Source organism: Lichenostomus cassidix, chromosome 1Aa, assembly GCF_008360975.1.
Source record: "Lichenostomus cassidix isolate B80296 chromosome 1Aa, HeHo_3.0, whole genome shotgun sequence".
NCBI classification, from domain to species: domain Eukaryota; kingdom Metazoa; phylum Chordata; class Aves; order Passeriformes; family Meliphagidae; genus Lichenostomus; species Lichenostomus cassidix.
Window position 1 is genome coordinate 43,327,201 of NC_139480.1, and position 14,163 is coordinate 43,341,363.

The following is a 14,163-nucleotide window of genomic DNA, read 5'->3' on the forward strand; positions in this document are numbered from 1 at the left end:
ATTTGTATTCTGTTGAATGGTACACAGGTGAGGAGTGACTATCACAGGAATGGTTACCATGCTAAAAAGAGCTTGAGAGCTGCTGATGTGAAGACAGGATACTGACAATATGACAAAAAAACACACTATCTCTAGGAGATTAAGACTTGTGATGTATTCTGTCTTCTTCCCAAAACTTTCTCACTTGTTTCCCAGCCCCCAATTCAATAAACTAAACTACAACTGCCATAGGAGGCTTTTATTCTGAGCCAAACCAGTGAAAATACAATTTACACTGAAAGCCCAAGCTGAGACAAGTCACGTTGTTCTTGCTGTTATTTGCTGGCTGTTTTAGGTGGGATCCACTCGTGTATCTTCTTGCGAGTAGTAGAGTAAGGCACATACTGCTCAGGAGTGCCACTCACATTGAATTTATGGTTCTCCCAGATAAATTTACGAGCAACTGGTGGATGAGTAGTTGGAGGGTCGTCTGTCATTGCATGCAGCCAGCGATGCCTTAAGAAGAAAAAGACATAATGTTATTAAGGAACATTACATGATGTCTACCAAGCCCATCTCCCAACTCCCAAGGGTCCTCCTCTGAAGAGCCACTAAGTATTTATTCTGAGAAGGGAGAAAAATAATTTTAATCCATCCAGTGTGACTTTGAATGAGACTACAGGATATTGATTTTAACTCCTTTCACAAGCCTAACTGATAAATAACAGTTCTGCCTCCAAGCAATTGAAAGCACACCTAAATTCAAATTTCCTGTTCCTTTGTACACTCAGTATTTGGGCAGAGGTCATTGTCACTTGTTTGTACAGCCAAGCAGCCAGGACAAAGCAGGCACTACAAATGACAAAACCATGTAGTTTGGTTTTGTTGTCTGGGCTTTTTCTTTGTTAGGTTATGAAGATTTGTTTTAATTACCAGCAGACAATGCTGCACAATTATTTCGATACCATTTGCAAAGCATACGTGAGGCTATCACTTGGGATACAGATTAACGACGTAAGTACACCTAAAACAAGCATATAAATGTTTACTGACTGCACAACACAATGATTAATACCAATCAGTAATAGTGCAATTACCAAGTGATTACAATGATTAGCCTTTATCTATAAACTAAATGTCAATCTTTCTGTGTGCAAGCAACATTAATCATCAAGTAAAGCATTTTTCCTAACAATTTACTGAAACACTGCAGCAGGGACCAACTGAATTGATTTAAACCCATTCTTTTCTCAGTGCCTGAAGCAACTTTCAAATCTGAATTACATTTTAATTATCTGTCAGTTTACATGTACATCATAATGTGTGTAGTTACAACAAAAGTGAGGTAATGCCATTATTTGCAAGCTGATGTATTTCTTTACTGAGGCAGAATTAAGGAGACTTCTGCTAATCAGCTTTTGCAAAGACCTGACCTAAAAATATGAAGTCATCTTTTCTAATTCTGTTAGAAAACCTAAAAATTGCATCTTCAGCCTTTTAGCAACAAATTCAGCACACTTCATTTATACAGCAAAACAAAACCACAGTAAAAATGGTGAGAAATAGACTGACAGGTATATTCTAAACCTGAAAAGCTCTACAGAAGGTTGGTAATCTTTTCAAATTGCTTCTTGATATGTATTTAATTTTTTTTTAAAAATCACAACCTTGGCTATAACTTCAGTACAAAAATCTCACTCTAAAAAAAGCGTCAGCCTGAAGTTCTTTTCCTAGAAATAAAAAAAACAAACAACACCCCCAAACTAAAGCCACACATTGCAGGACTCAGGGCTGCCAGGAAACCGGCTTGAATGCAAAACCCGATAGAGGCATAAGATCATTTAAAACTAAGAAGAAAAATCTGTGTTTACAGGTAAAGAACAGCTTCCTGTGGGAAAAATGATCCACTCTGGAGTTTGGAAGCTATACAAGTGTTCAGATGAAGTGACCAATGCAACGTGAATGTGAAGGCGAGCCTGCTCTTCCTCTCTCCTTTGGAAATCTGGTATCATTTAAAGTATACATGTCCCACTGCTTTTATTAAAAAAAAAGGTAAGTGGCTAATGATTTCTGTGTGGAAAAAGGTGGCCCCATAGCATTACTAATCACTTTGTGGTCTGACAATACAGGATCAGGTCTTGCTCAAACTCAAGTGTTTTAAACCAGCCTTTGAAATGCCCTGGCCACACCACATAAAGCTGTCACCTCAGGCAAACTCTCTTGCCTGATTCACACCTGTCAGAAGAATTCTGTGTACTACTGTGCTTCACATCACCTCAGGTATCTTGTGTCCTATGACAGTCTGCATCAAGGGCAGCAGAGATGCTGCAAAAAAGCCAGCCTGACAGAGGGGGAATCCTGCACTCACACACAACAAGTCAGCTCTCCATTGCCAACACAGAAACACAGTCTGTGGCATGAGAGAAAGGGCAAAAGAACAGTCCATTCTGCTAACACTGAGTCAAGGACTACATTTCAAAATGCTTCTGAGTATCCCTCCAGAGAAGCCTCAGCTTTTCAAAACCACTTACTGGAACACATCAGGCTGGTTTTGGACAGGGTAAAGTTAATTTTCTTTTTAAAAATAAAAATTAAGGCTCTTATTGCAATGTGCAAGGGATATTAATAAACTGAATTTAACTCTATGTGACTGTGCTACTTTGGGCTGGGATAGAATTAATTTTCTTCACAGTGGCAGGTGTGGGGTTGTGTTTTGTATTTGTGGTGAGCACAGAGTTGATAATATAGAGATGTTTCTGTTATTGCTGAGCAGAGCTTACACAGAGCCAAGGCCTTTTCTGCTTTTTGTGAAGAGGCTAGGGGTATAGGGGAAGTTAGGAGACACAGCCAGGAGAAGTGACCCCAAGTGACCAAAGAACCTGTATGGCATACCAGAAGGGATCATACTCAGTATAAAGTAGGGGGAAGAAGGGGGAAGAAGGGGATGTTTGGAGTGATGACTCCAAAGGAAGAAGGGGATGTTTGTCTTCCCAAGTCACCGTTAGGAGTGATGGAGCCCTGCTCTCCTGGAGATGCTGAACGCCTGCCTGCCCATGGGAAGCAGTGAATGAATTCTTGTTTTGCTTTGCTTGTGTGCAGCTTTTGCTTTCTGTACTAAACTGTCCTTATCTCAACTCACAAGTTTCCAAGCCTTTTCCCTTCTGATCCTCTCCACAGTCCCACTGGAGGGGGAGTGAACAAGTGGCTGCCTGGAGCTTGGAGGCTGCCTGGGGCTAAACCATGACACAGGGAACTTCCAACCCACACGTCCAGCTAGTGATGCTTCTGGTGACAGTGGATAGAGATCCTGCACACAAATCCCTGTTTACACACCTGTCACCATGCCTCACCATCCTCATGCTCCATATAATTCATGCACACCACCAGGATGAACAAAAAATTGTCAGACAGAAATACAGTTACAAAGGCCCTGAAAGACAAGCTAGAACAGGTACAGCATTAGAACTGTATTAATGCTCTGATAAAAATCAACTATATTACAAGCTTCTGTGATGTCTGGCACCTCTGTCCTTACAAGTGTACTTGCCATACATTCATTCTTTAAAACAACAGAAAGGTTTCACAATATTATTTGAAAGAGTAGTTTTACCTGTCATTTAAACTATTGTTTTGCAGCTTTTAAGACTAAATCCATAAAATCTTTTAAAATACAGCATTTTTTTAGTAATTAGTATGTTTGGGTTTAGGATTTTCTGGATTTCTATAATAACAACATGAAACCAGGCTCAAATTGAAATAGATCATCAAAACCAATCCCTAAATTACATTTTCTCTCTGGGAAGTAGAAATAAAATTGCTCACCAACAAGACACGTCAGTACAGTCACAGGTATTGAAATACATGAAGAGATTTCAAAAGTTTGCTTAAAAGCCAATCCACTATGAATGATGCTTACATTTAGGAGTTTCAGGGCTTAACCTGGTCACAAAAGATTTCCCTTAGAAGCACATGTGACTTACAAAAGCATTTTGGTTTGCAGAGTCTGTTCTCTCAAACAAAAGCTCCCACTTTCCACTTAAAATCTTGAAAACTTTATTTTGGGAAGACTTTTCCCTTGACACCTGTCTCAAAGAATCCTTTGAAGCTCTGATATATCAGAATCTACCCCCAGATGCTCAAGAAAAGCTTTTCATGCACTCGACTGAACAGCGTGAATAAAGAGATTTGACATCATGCAGATGGCCAGATTTCTATACAAACTCTGCCTATAAATCCATGCATGGAAAAACAAGATTCAAAAGCAATTAATGCCTTAAAACCTATAAAGAAGCAGACAACTTGCACAGAGCACAAAAAAATCAGGAGGATGCAAGCAGCTCTGAAGAGGCTGAAGCAGCTTCCTGAATCAGAGCAGTCACTAGGAAGCAGAATGAGGCCAGCAAAGCCTTTGCATTTTTCCTTGAGTAAATGGATGAAAGACACCTCAAAGTATCTTCAAAAGCTCTCAAGACCACGTAGAATTTTCTCCCAAGTTTCAACAAATGTTTAAAAGCAAGTAGACTTCAAACTGAAGCTACAAGGGACTGGAGCCAATTATAAGATGTACAAGCTGTCAAACAAGAACTGATGCTACACAAACTCAGCAGCCACTACCATATGTGAATCTGCAAGGTTCAGGCACAGCCTGCGTCAGCTCAGGATGTTTGCCAACTTGTAAACATCCACTTTTTGCCACAAGATAACCATGCTGCAATGAGACAAGAGAAATGAAGATGTGGGTTCAGGTCACAGGGCAGAGAAGGAAAAAGGGACAACAAACATGTTTATTTGTTTACACATGAGAGATAACTTTAATTTCTCATGCGAGCTACTACACCATAGCAATGAGATGGCATCCAATTTACCTGAAAACACCAAACTAGCATTTAGTCTAGTTATAAAACTCCACAAATTTATTGCAAAGCTAGTAGAAGGATGGAAATTTCCCTCCCCTTCCTTTTCTGTTCAACCTTTTTGTTTTGTTTTTATTGGAGGCAGACTTGAAAAGCAGCATTTTTACAGGAGAATTGCACATTTCCTTACATTTTCTAGTGTGTTGGCACTTTAAGTCTGAGGTGCTACCTTTCCCCCTGTCAGATCAACGAAAGAAGATGCAGACTACTAAACTGAAGGTAAATTTGCAATATTTCACTATATGAAATTAACACTCCTGGAGCTCCTTCCAAAGATGTCAAATTTGCACCATAAGGAAATAAACCTCAACGTAGAGGACAAGACACTACAAATTCACAGGACAGTGCTGGCAAAGTAAAGTGTCCCTAACAAAAGGAAAACTATTCTCAAATTACAGTTGTTCCTTTCCCACAGGATGATATTGAAAGAGCAATTTATTTTTAAATAGTGTGTACACTTAAACCAGTTGACAATTTGTTTTTTCAAAGTATTTGGCCAAAATGCAAACCAAAGTACATTAAACCAGATATACACTAAACAAATAGCTTAAACACACAGACCAAGGATTAGTGATGCTGCAATGGAGACACCTATGAAAGCACTAAACAGAGTCCATACAGGCATTGGTATGAAAGGATTTAACTTCTATTGTTCATATGCTCAGAGAGCACATTAGATCAGTGTATTCAAAAATGGAAGCACTGAGTTCCTGCAAACAACATACTCTCACTACTAGGAGACAAAACAAGTATTTTGGTTTTCCCACTGTCTGAAAGTCCAAAAGATTACTTTGTTTAGGGAAAAAAATTGTGCCAACTATCTTGTAAAGCATTACAAGAAGATTAATGTTAATCATTCCCAAGACAAGTATGAAGAAATTTTTTTTATCTAATTAACCTGTCTGCAACAAAGTAGATACCAGTATCTGCATTTTGGAGACAAGAAAAAAAACCCAGAGTATAAAGGAGGTTAAATAACAACTAAATCAGAATAAACCACAAGCCTACATATTCTGGTGTGGAAACACTTTTAAAAAGCAACAGTCACGATTCCCTGGAGAGTAGACATATGTCAAAACAACACTTTGATTTCCTTCAGACTGTACAATTTCAGCACATCCGTTCTCACAAAACATTACATCAATTATTTCAGAATACTGAAAATACCCAGTAGTTCCTAAAATGGTATTACAATATGTTATTATATATAAAGATGTTTTTTCTTGCTGCTTTTTCTTTTTCTCTAGTATCTGAGAGAAGATAAAGGGTAGCATTTTTTTCCAGTCATTTTCAGAACTTTTCAACATACCAAAATGCTTTTTTTCCAGTTCATCATGCATGAGGTTCACTTGATTGTACTTGAACAACTATTCATATCTCATAATCCTGAAGGCACAGAACTTACTGCAAGATTATATTTTAGGATGCAGTGTATCATGTGTAAGATTGTAATCAGTAAGACAACCTGTAGTGTAGTCCTACATACTGTAGAAACTTTTAGAGGAGTACTACAAAATCATTACAAAGTCGCTAGCTTTATTATTTAAAAAAGAAAAACCAGAAATCTCTATGTTAGCCCTGGTCTTACAGCTTGATTTTGTTCAAAGTTAGGTGTGACAATGGCAAAACATTTTCTGAAAGTAACACCAGCATAAACAATGTAGTAAAACCTGCTTCCACAGAGGATCCAAAAACATACCCATAAAACTTGACTGAGCTGAGCTGAATGAACTGAATCCCAGAGCAAAACCATCAGTGTTTAGAAGAAGCATTCAGATCACACCTACCTCTAACAGAGGCACTTTAAATACTTCCCAGTTGACCCAAGGATGACAAGCGTGTATCATATTATTATAGTATGGATTAATTACTCTCTTTGCTAATATAAGTAATTTCACACAGTTTCATTTATTTCCAACAAATTTCTGGGTCCAAAATAACTACTCATTACCTGTGCAATTCCACAACCCTAGTGTTAGACTGACAGCAGCTTGTGCAAAGTATTATCAGTCTCAATGAAGAACTCTATGTCATGTTAAAAATTTAAAGCAGTATAGCACCAGATAAAATTTTTTTAGAAGTCCAAAAAGACAAGCATTTATTCCCAGTCAAAATACTTCTATTTTAGAAGATGTCTCTAAGCCATATGGAAATACACATCAGTGATTTAGATGTGTCACAAAGTTAGGATTCCTATATAAGAATAAATACACATTATTATGGGACATACAAATTTATCAGCAAGGAAAAAAACCCCAAAAATCCAAATCCACCTGAATGGTACTGGACAACTAAGTTTCCTGATAAAAATACCTTAGATCCCAAGACTGTTTACTCTTTTGTGCTCCACTGCACTCACCACTCTTGAAAATAATGAAATCTTTATTGCTTCTTTTCAGGGACTTTTTTCCACATTGATAGGAAAACAAGTTTTTCTACCTCATTAATTTCTGTGAACCAAACAAGCTACTTAACCCTTGAAACATCACATTGTTTCTCAGGAAGAAACCCTTTACTGAGGTTTGAAGAGAGGTGACAAATATCACACAAACACAAGCAATGGAAAAAACAAAATAAAACAAAACAAAACCTGTGCCTCAAAACAAGGAAAATCTTTACAACCAGCACAGTCTAATAGTGAAAGGATAAAAACTAGAAACAAACAACAGTTATTATGCAGATAGCAAGGCATGAGCATCCTGGTGTTGGAGATTCTAATGTCTCTTTCAAAAAACAATGTCATTCAGTTCTCACCAAATAAGACAGAAAAAAGCTTTAACCACATCCAACATAACATAAGGCTGGGAGAGCTTGAAACAAAATTGACTACCTAGAGAGTCTACCCACACATTTCTCAAACGTTCCAGTGAGAGCCACAATTTAAGAGTTTTTACAATCAATCCCAGCCTTGACACAGAACATTTGTCACAGGAGTAATAAAAACCAGTGTTTGCTCAGTCTAATCAAGCACTTCTTTCTTCATATCACCTTTTGCTGCTTTGTGGCTGAAGTGCTCTTGCTGTTCCTCAAGAACTGCACAGAGATTTTCTTTACTAGCATACACTGTTACTTTACCTGGTGTGAGTTTTCCGGGAAAACAAAAAAAGTGTCAACAGCTGTGTGGCCAGAGACCTTCTGGAACTCAAGGCTGTACAGAATTATTACTGAAATCTATGAACAGAAAATAAAACTTGACCTTAATAAAAATTATGGTCAAGTAGCAGTCAACATATGGAGCATCCTCGCACTTTAATGTTTACTACCACAGCAATAGATAAAAATTGAAACAATTATGCTGTTAGTGGCTGTGGGTTAAGGAATGTTGTTCCACCATTGCCATATGTTCCTTAGCTTCTTGCTTAGGATGGAAATAACAAATTTTTTACTTTCAATGGCCCAAGGCTTTGCCAAACCATTAGCAGGGAATCACAAGTAATAAAATTACAACACCATTTTGACCTGCTCAACTCGGCTGGTAAAATGATTTTCTCATTCCAAAAAGCAGTGAGTGCCTCTGCCAGGACAGTGAGCAATAAACATTATGAATGCAGTTCAACATTAGAAGTGACCAGTCTGAAATCTTCTGGTCATATTCAAGACAGCTGCGTCCATGAAAACTTTTTTTTTAAATCTTCTGTTTAGAAGATTTTAGTGAAATACAAAGCAATTACAAAACTGATATCTGTCCACATTATTAAGCTAAATGATTTACCATTCAGGGGGCACCATGCTTCCATCAACTTCCCAAAAGGTATTTTTGCCATTCATTTCCTCAGTATATACGACCCATCTGTGTCGACCTAAGTAAACAAACAGAAATATCGTATTAGCTCAAAAAAATAAATGATTTTCATACAAAGGAGAGATTTCAGAAAAACCAAAGAAAAACATTTTGACTGATAGCATCTACCACAATGGGCACTTATTTTAAAGCCAGCACAGCTTTTATTTTTCCAAATCTTCTGTATTTCCACTGTTATTGTAGTTTTAGATGACTGAATCTAATGCTCTCAAAGGAAGCAAATATTGGCTATTGTATAAGTAATGGGAAATAGGGACTTATAAAATTTTCAGCTAGAGAAACAGGTTTAGGGATTTTTTTTCTCCGTTATGAGGAGTCTTTTCTGAAAGGACATTGCCACTGATAACCTAAGAGTAAACTAGTCTATATACAGATTTCAGCTATACAAAACTACCAAGCAGTGTTAACCAGCAAGTGCTTTCCCTGGTTACCCTACAAGTTAACCTGCAGTCAGCACTGAGCTTGGCCCAACCAGTGTGTCAATTGCTTATCTGTCACCTGTGCTGCTTTAGGTGCTGGCTTTTTAACAACTTTAAACTTTATCTAAAATTCCATTACTTAAGGCAATAGTAAGTTTAAGCTAACCTGTGCTCTTTGCCCTGAAGTGATCATATAAGTGAGTACAGCTGTGAGGCAGTTTTAAAGGTAGTTCTCTTTCTTCCCTCACCTGTTAAGCTACCAGCCTTTAGATCAAGATCAAATTCAATTCTCAATCGCTTTCCCTTCATGGAGACCATCTGACTGGCTTATATTTATCCATATTTATTGTTTCAGATTGACTGTGTTTGCAAATGAATTGAGGGATGCAATAGAGAAACAAAAGCTGTCAAAGCATTTCTATGAGCCCCTTGTCTAAGACTCACAGAGGCCAAGTGCAGGGAAGTCAGTAAGGCAACAAGTTGTTTTTCACTACAGAAACCACACAAGCTATACAAAAGCTGCACAGTCCACTGGGAGGTGTTCCCATTAGCACACGTACCGAAGAAATTTCTTTTGTCTTCATAGTATTTGTTTCCATATTTGTCAACTCCTATCAGATTACCAGTCTTCAAATCATTGACCCTGTGAATTATCAAAACAACAGTTTCAATTGGCATCCTGTCAGAATGAAATTGTGACAGAGGTTTCTTAGGGGTTAGTAAAAATCTGTGCACATGTATGCAAAGATATTTTTTTTTAAAAAGCTATTCAAGCTTAAGGATTGCAAAACATAAACACCATTTCTTGCAACTAATGTGTACACCACTGACAGGATGATAAAGGCCATACAAAAAGGCTTCAGGGGACTCTTACTTATTTAAAAGCTCATTGTAGTGGAAGATAAAGCAACTCTACAATGTAACAATTTAACAGCCACAAAACCTAAAACACAGTGGGAGTCCCAGAGTCACATGTTAATCTACTTAGTAGAAAATGTTACCATCCTTCTCAACTATTAGTAGCTACTATTTCAGCCTGAAATACCATGGGAAGTGGTCAGCATTGAAACAGCACAAGAGACCTCACATGTCTATGTGGGCTGTAACCTCCAAGCCAGGAAAAGTCATATTGCCAAGGAAATACATGCTAAACCCTAAATGATAATTGTTACTGTCTAGCTTTTGTATCATTGTGAAAGATGCAAGCATTCACCCTGGACCTCCCGTGAGACTTATATTGACCCAGATAAGGTATATACCAGTTTCAACTCTTTATACAGAACATATTTTAACATTATTGTAGAGATCAACAATTAAATTAAGCCTATGATTTACATTCTACGGATAAAACCTTAAAATTAACTGAAGATTTTCTCCCTTTAGATCTGCAACTTTGTTTTTCTTTTTACTGACATTCATCCCAGGCAGAATTAGATAAGCAAAAGTTTCCTCTCGAAGGTTTTAGTCTTTTTGTAGTATTATACATACTCTCAACTCAATCCCATGTGAGAGAAGAAATATACTCAGATAAAGATTTTTTGTTGTCTTTTTTCCCAGGGTGCGTGAAAGTGACAATCATTCCATCACATACCCATTTTAAACCTCTGTGGTGGCAGGCAGAGAGATTCTCTACACATCTCTCCTCTCAAGAGGAACACTCAAAGATCTCTGGCTCAGCTATACAAGCCCAAGTTCCCAGCTTCAGAAAAAACAGAGCCATTACACTGCTGCTCTCCATTCCTTTTCCCCCCTCCCCTTCTTCTAAGTGTTCTTATGCCCTTGTCCTGACTTCATGCCCTGAATACTGATATCAGACACTAAGAGGTATTTATGGCTTCCAGAGAACATTTTCCAGACAATTTCACCCAGTTTTCAGTAAGGAGAATGTTTCCAGCCACAAAGGCTCTTAATAATTTCACTCTACAGCACATAAACCTATTGCAGCTGACTCAGTGGAAAACATAGAGAAAGCAGGGAAATTCAGAGAAAGAGTCTCCTGATTTGGGTAAATTATTTTTTCTAGTTACCAGTAATTACTTCTTAAAATCAACTGTTGCAAGAAAGAACACCTTGACTACTCTAAGCACCAAGCCTATTCCTTGAGCTGGGATGGATGATTTAATGGCTTGAAAGGTGAGCAGGAGGCAGCAGCTATGTTTGTGGTTGGTGTGGTTATGAGAATCAGATGTGATTTCCTACCTGGCACACATAACTTCAGTCTTCTGAAGGAAAAAAAGGACAACACTGCCTCCAGTCTTGCTTGCCCTCTTTTTCTGTGTGGTAGAAAGGTGTCAACACAGCCTGCAATCTTTGACTCACAAAAGATCCCTGAGGAGACATTTGTTAAGCTGTGCTTAGGAAGAGGCACTCTGATGAAACCTAATACTCAAACTCTTCTACACTTTCATTTCCCCAGCTCCATTTCTTCTTGAGAACTGTCAGAGTAGAAGCTACAGCCTGAGAAGATAAACAAAGTGGAGAAAACAACCAAGGGAGGGGGGAGAAGGTAATAGAAAATAGTAATTATAATAGCAGTAAAGTACTATCCAGGGAAACCATGTATTGTCTTATTGCTTAACAACTTGAAATTTCCCTTTACGAAGCTGTGCATGAGGAAGGTCTATCTGAGCTGCTTTCTACACTGGAGACAGAGAAGCCAGAAGCTGCCTGTCACCACAGCTAGAAAGAATACAGAGATGAAACCTCCTAAAAGTCAAGCTAACTTCAAAAAATATCAAATACAATATTGTGTCACAAATCAAAGGAGGAAATAATTTTAAATGTGTAATAATTGTAAGGGGAGCAATGCATTCACTGACAGAAAGAAGACAATATGCTCAACTGAAAGAATACAGAGCTGTTTGGAGGTTCCTAGTGAGGTTTCACAAAGAATGTTGTTAGTAGCCTTACTTAACATTTTACAGGGATCCTGACCAAAACAAAAACAAAACAGAAAACCCACTCCCAGAAAGCATAGGGGTCTGACAGATTATGATATTACCATATTGAGGAAGGTCACATTACTGTACATGAAGTTTTTTACTCTCTTCAAGGCTAGAGTGATGCCACTAGAATGAAATTCAATGGTATGAAGGTCATAGCACAAGGTGATGCACCTGGATACTAGCAAGATTGAAGCACTGTGTGCCTAACTGCAAGAAAGACATCTGGATGTCACAAGGCAATAAGGAGCTGCCAATGAAATGACACACGGGGAAAAAAAGACAAGCTGATCCTAGGATGAACTGAGCTTTCTTCAGTGAACAAAACAGGTACTAAAGCCACTGTATGAAAATATTGATGAGGCCTGATCAGCAACTCTGTAAAATGTCGTGTTTAACTCTTCAAAACAGATCTATTTAAACCACAAGAAATAGCAGACAATATGATGTGTGTGTGGCAAAAAAAAGAGCCTTCAAGAAGGCTCAGAAAGCTTGCTTGTTCTAACATAAGAAAGCCTTAATATAGAGCAGGGAATTTTATATTTGCAAATCACCCCTATCCCATATTCCTGACTTCCCAAAAGGGATTTAAAAAAGGCATTTTATTTAGCATGTGGTCAGGCCTAAAACATTCACTGGATATGTCCTAATACTTTTCCAGGACCAACTACAAATATAACACAGCTTACTGACACTGCTGAATTTGGATCACATGCCGTTTAGACTTCCACCCTACATTTCATCAAGGATCTGCATGAAAAAAGAGTGCCTGAATAAACCTTCAGCTCCTCTTTGGGAGCAGCTTCAAGCATGCTATATCACAATTCAAAATACTCGTCACAAGAAAGAGATGAGATGTGAGTGGGGAAAAAAAACAGGAGAGAGTTTAGTGTGGACAAGTGCAAGATCTGTCGTTGGGGAAGAAAGTAGTCAGATATGAATGGAAACAAAGGCTACAACTAATTTTGCACAAACACCACTGGGGCTGGAGGGCATCCAGAGCTGAGCACAGGCTAGTGGTGACAGCCCATTGCCAAAGAGACAGATGTGACCTGCAGATTGAAGTGAATTAGAAATTGAGCCAGTAAGGCAGATGAAGTAATCCTCTTGGTTTGCACCACAGGATTTCAGCAGATGCACGATTTTCAGAATGGTACAGTTCAAGAAAGCCACTGCCAGCCTGAGGTGACCCAGAGCAAAGAGCACGATGGTGGACACAGAACACACTGGGCACAGCGACAGCAGAGACACGGTTGTGCCAACAGGACTGCGGAGCGAGGCTGCACACGAGGAAAACCCGCCGGGCAACACCGCCAGCTCAGCGCGCAGGAACCTCCGAGGTGCCTCAGCACAGCAACCAGCCGCGGGCCTGCCTGGGCAGCGCTCCGAGCACAGCGCCCGCTGCCCGCCGGGACACACCGCCCTCGGCGGAGAGCACTGGGGCTCCTCCCGCGGCCTGCCCGGCCCGGCACTGCGGGAGCGGCGCCTCCTCAGCCCCGCAGCCTCCTCAGCCCCACATCCTCCCCAGCCCCGCAGCCCCCTCAGCCCTGCAGCCCCCTCAGCCCGGCCCGCCGGAGCCCGCATTGCGGGGCAGCGCCGCTCCCGCCCGGCCGCCCCGCCAAGGTGACCCCGCGGGCCGGATGGCGCAGCGGGAAGGTTTCGCAGCCCGCGCCGGGCGCCGCCTTACCTGAGCAGCTGCAGGAAGGCACCGCGGGCCCCGCCGTGGCCGCCGATGTGTTTCAGCGCCCGCTTCAGCACCTGCACGTACTCCGCCATCCCGGGGCCGCCGGCCCGCCTCCCGCCCGGCTCGGTGACAGCGAGCCCCGGAAGCGGAACCGGCAGCACAGCCTCTGCTGCCTTCCGCGCCGCTGCCGAAGGGAGTGTGCTGGCGAGCGCACTGCGGTTTGCCTCCCAGTCTGCACGGCCTGCATTCATAGAACATGAGCCTGCTGCTTACACGTGGAGGTCAGCAAGATACAAACAACTTCAGGATAGGGAGAAAAGCCCCTTTGTAATAGAAATGTCTGCTGACGCTCCACCTTCTTCATCTTGTCCCGGTGCCTTCTGCTGGTTCTGCATCAGCAGGAAGAAATACCTTTGATTGCCCT

At 40.2% G+C, this 14,163-nt stretch overlaps 1 protein-coding gene across 1 annotated transcript; it reads right to left on the reverse strand.

The window, feature by feature from the left end:
- Window positions 1-223: 223 nt before the first annotated feature.
- On the reverse strand, window positions 224-13,902 carry NDUFA12 (NADH:ubiquinone oxidoreductase subunit A12). The gene is made up of 4 exons (XM_085046713.1): window positions 13,743-13,902; window positions 9,674-9,756; window positions 8,605-8,692; window positions 224-495 (listed from the first exon to the last, which is right to left on the reverse strand). Exons 1-4 carry the CDS (start codon window positions 13,829-13,831, stop codon window positions 315-317), a joined length of 441 nt encoding a protein of 146 aa, XP_084902839.1. The 5' UTR covers window positions 13,832-13,902; the 3' UTR covers window positions 224-314.
- Window positions 13,903-14,163: the final 261 nt, after the last annotated feature.

Excerpts from the sequence above, each read along its gene's own strand:
- NDUFA12 (XM_085046713.1), bottom strand. The coding sequence starts at position 13,831 with ATGGCGGAGTACGTGCAGGTGCTGAAGCGGGCGCTGAAACACATCGGC. Across the intron at positions 9,757-13,742 it reads GCCTTCCTGCAGCTGCTCAG|GGTCAATGATTTGAAGACTG; the intron begins GTAAGGCGGCGC and ends GATAATTCACAG. Across the intron at positions 8,693-9,673 it reads AGACAAAAGAAATTTCTTCG|GTCGACACAGATGGGTCGTA; the intron begins GTACGTGTGCTA and ends TTGTTTACTTAG.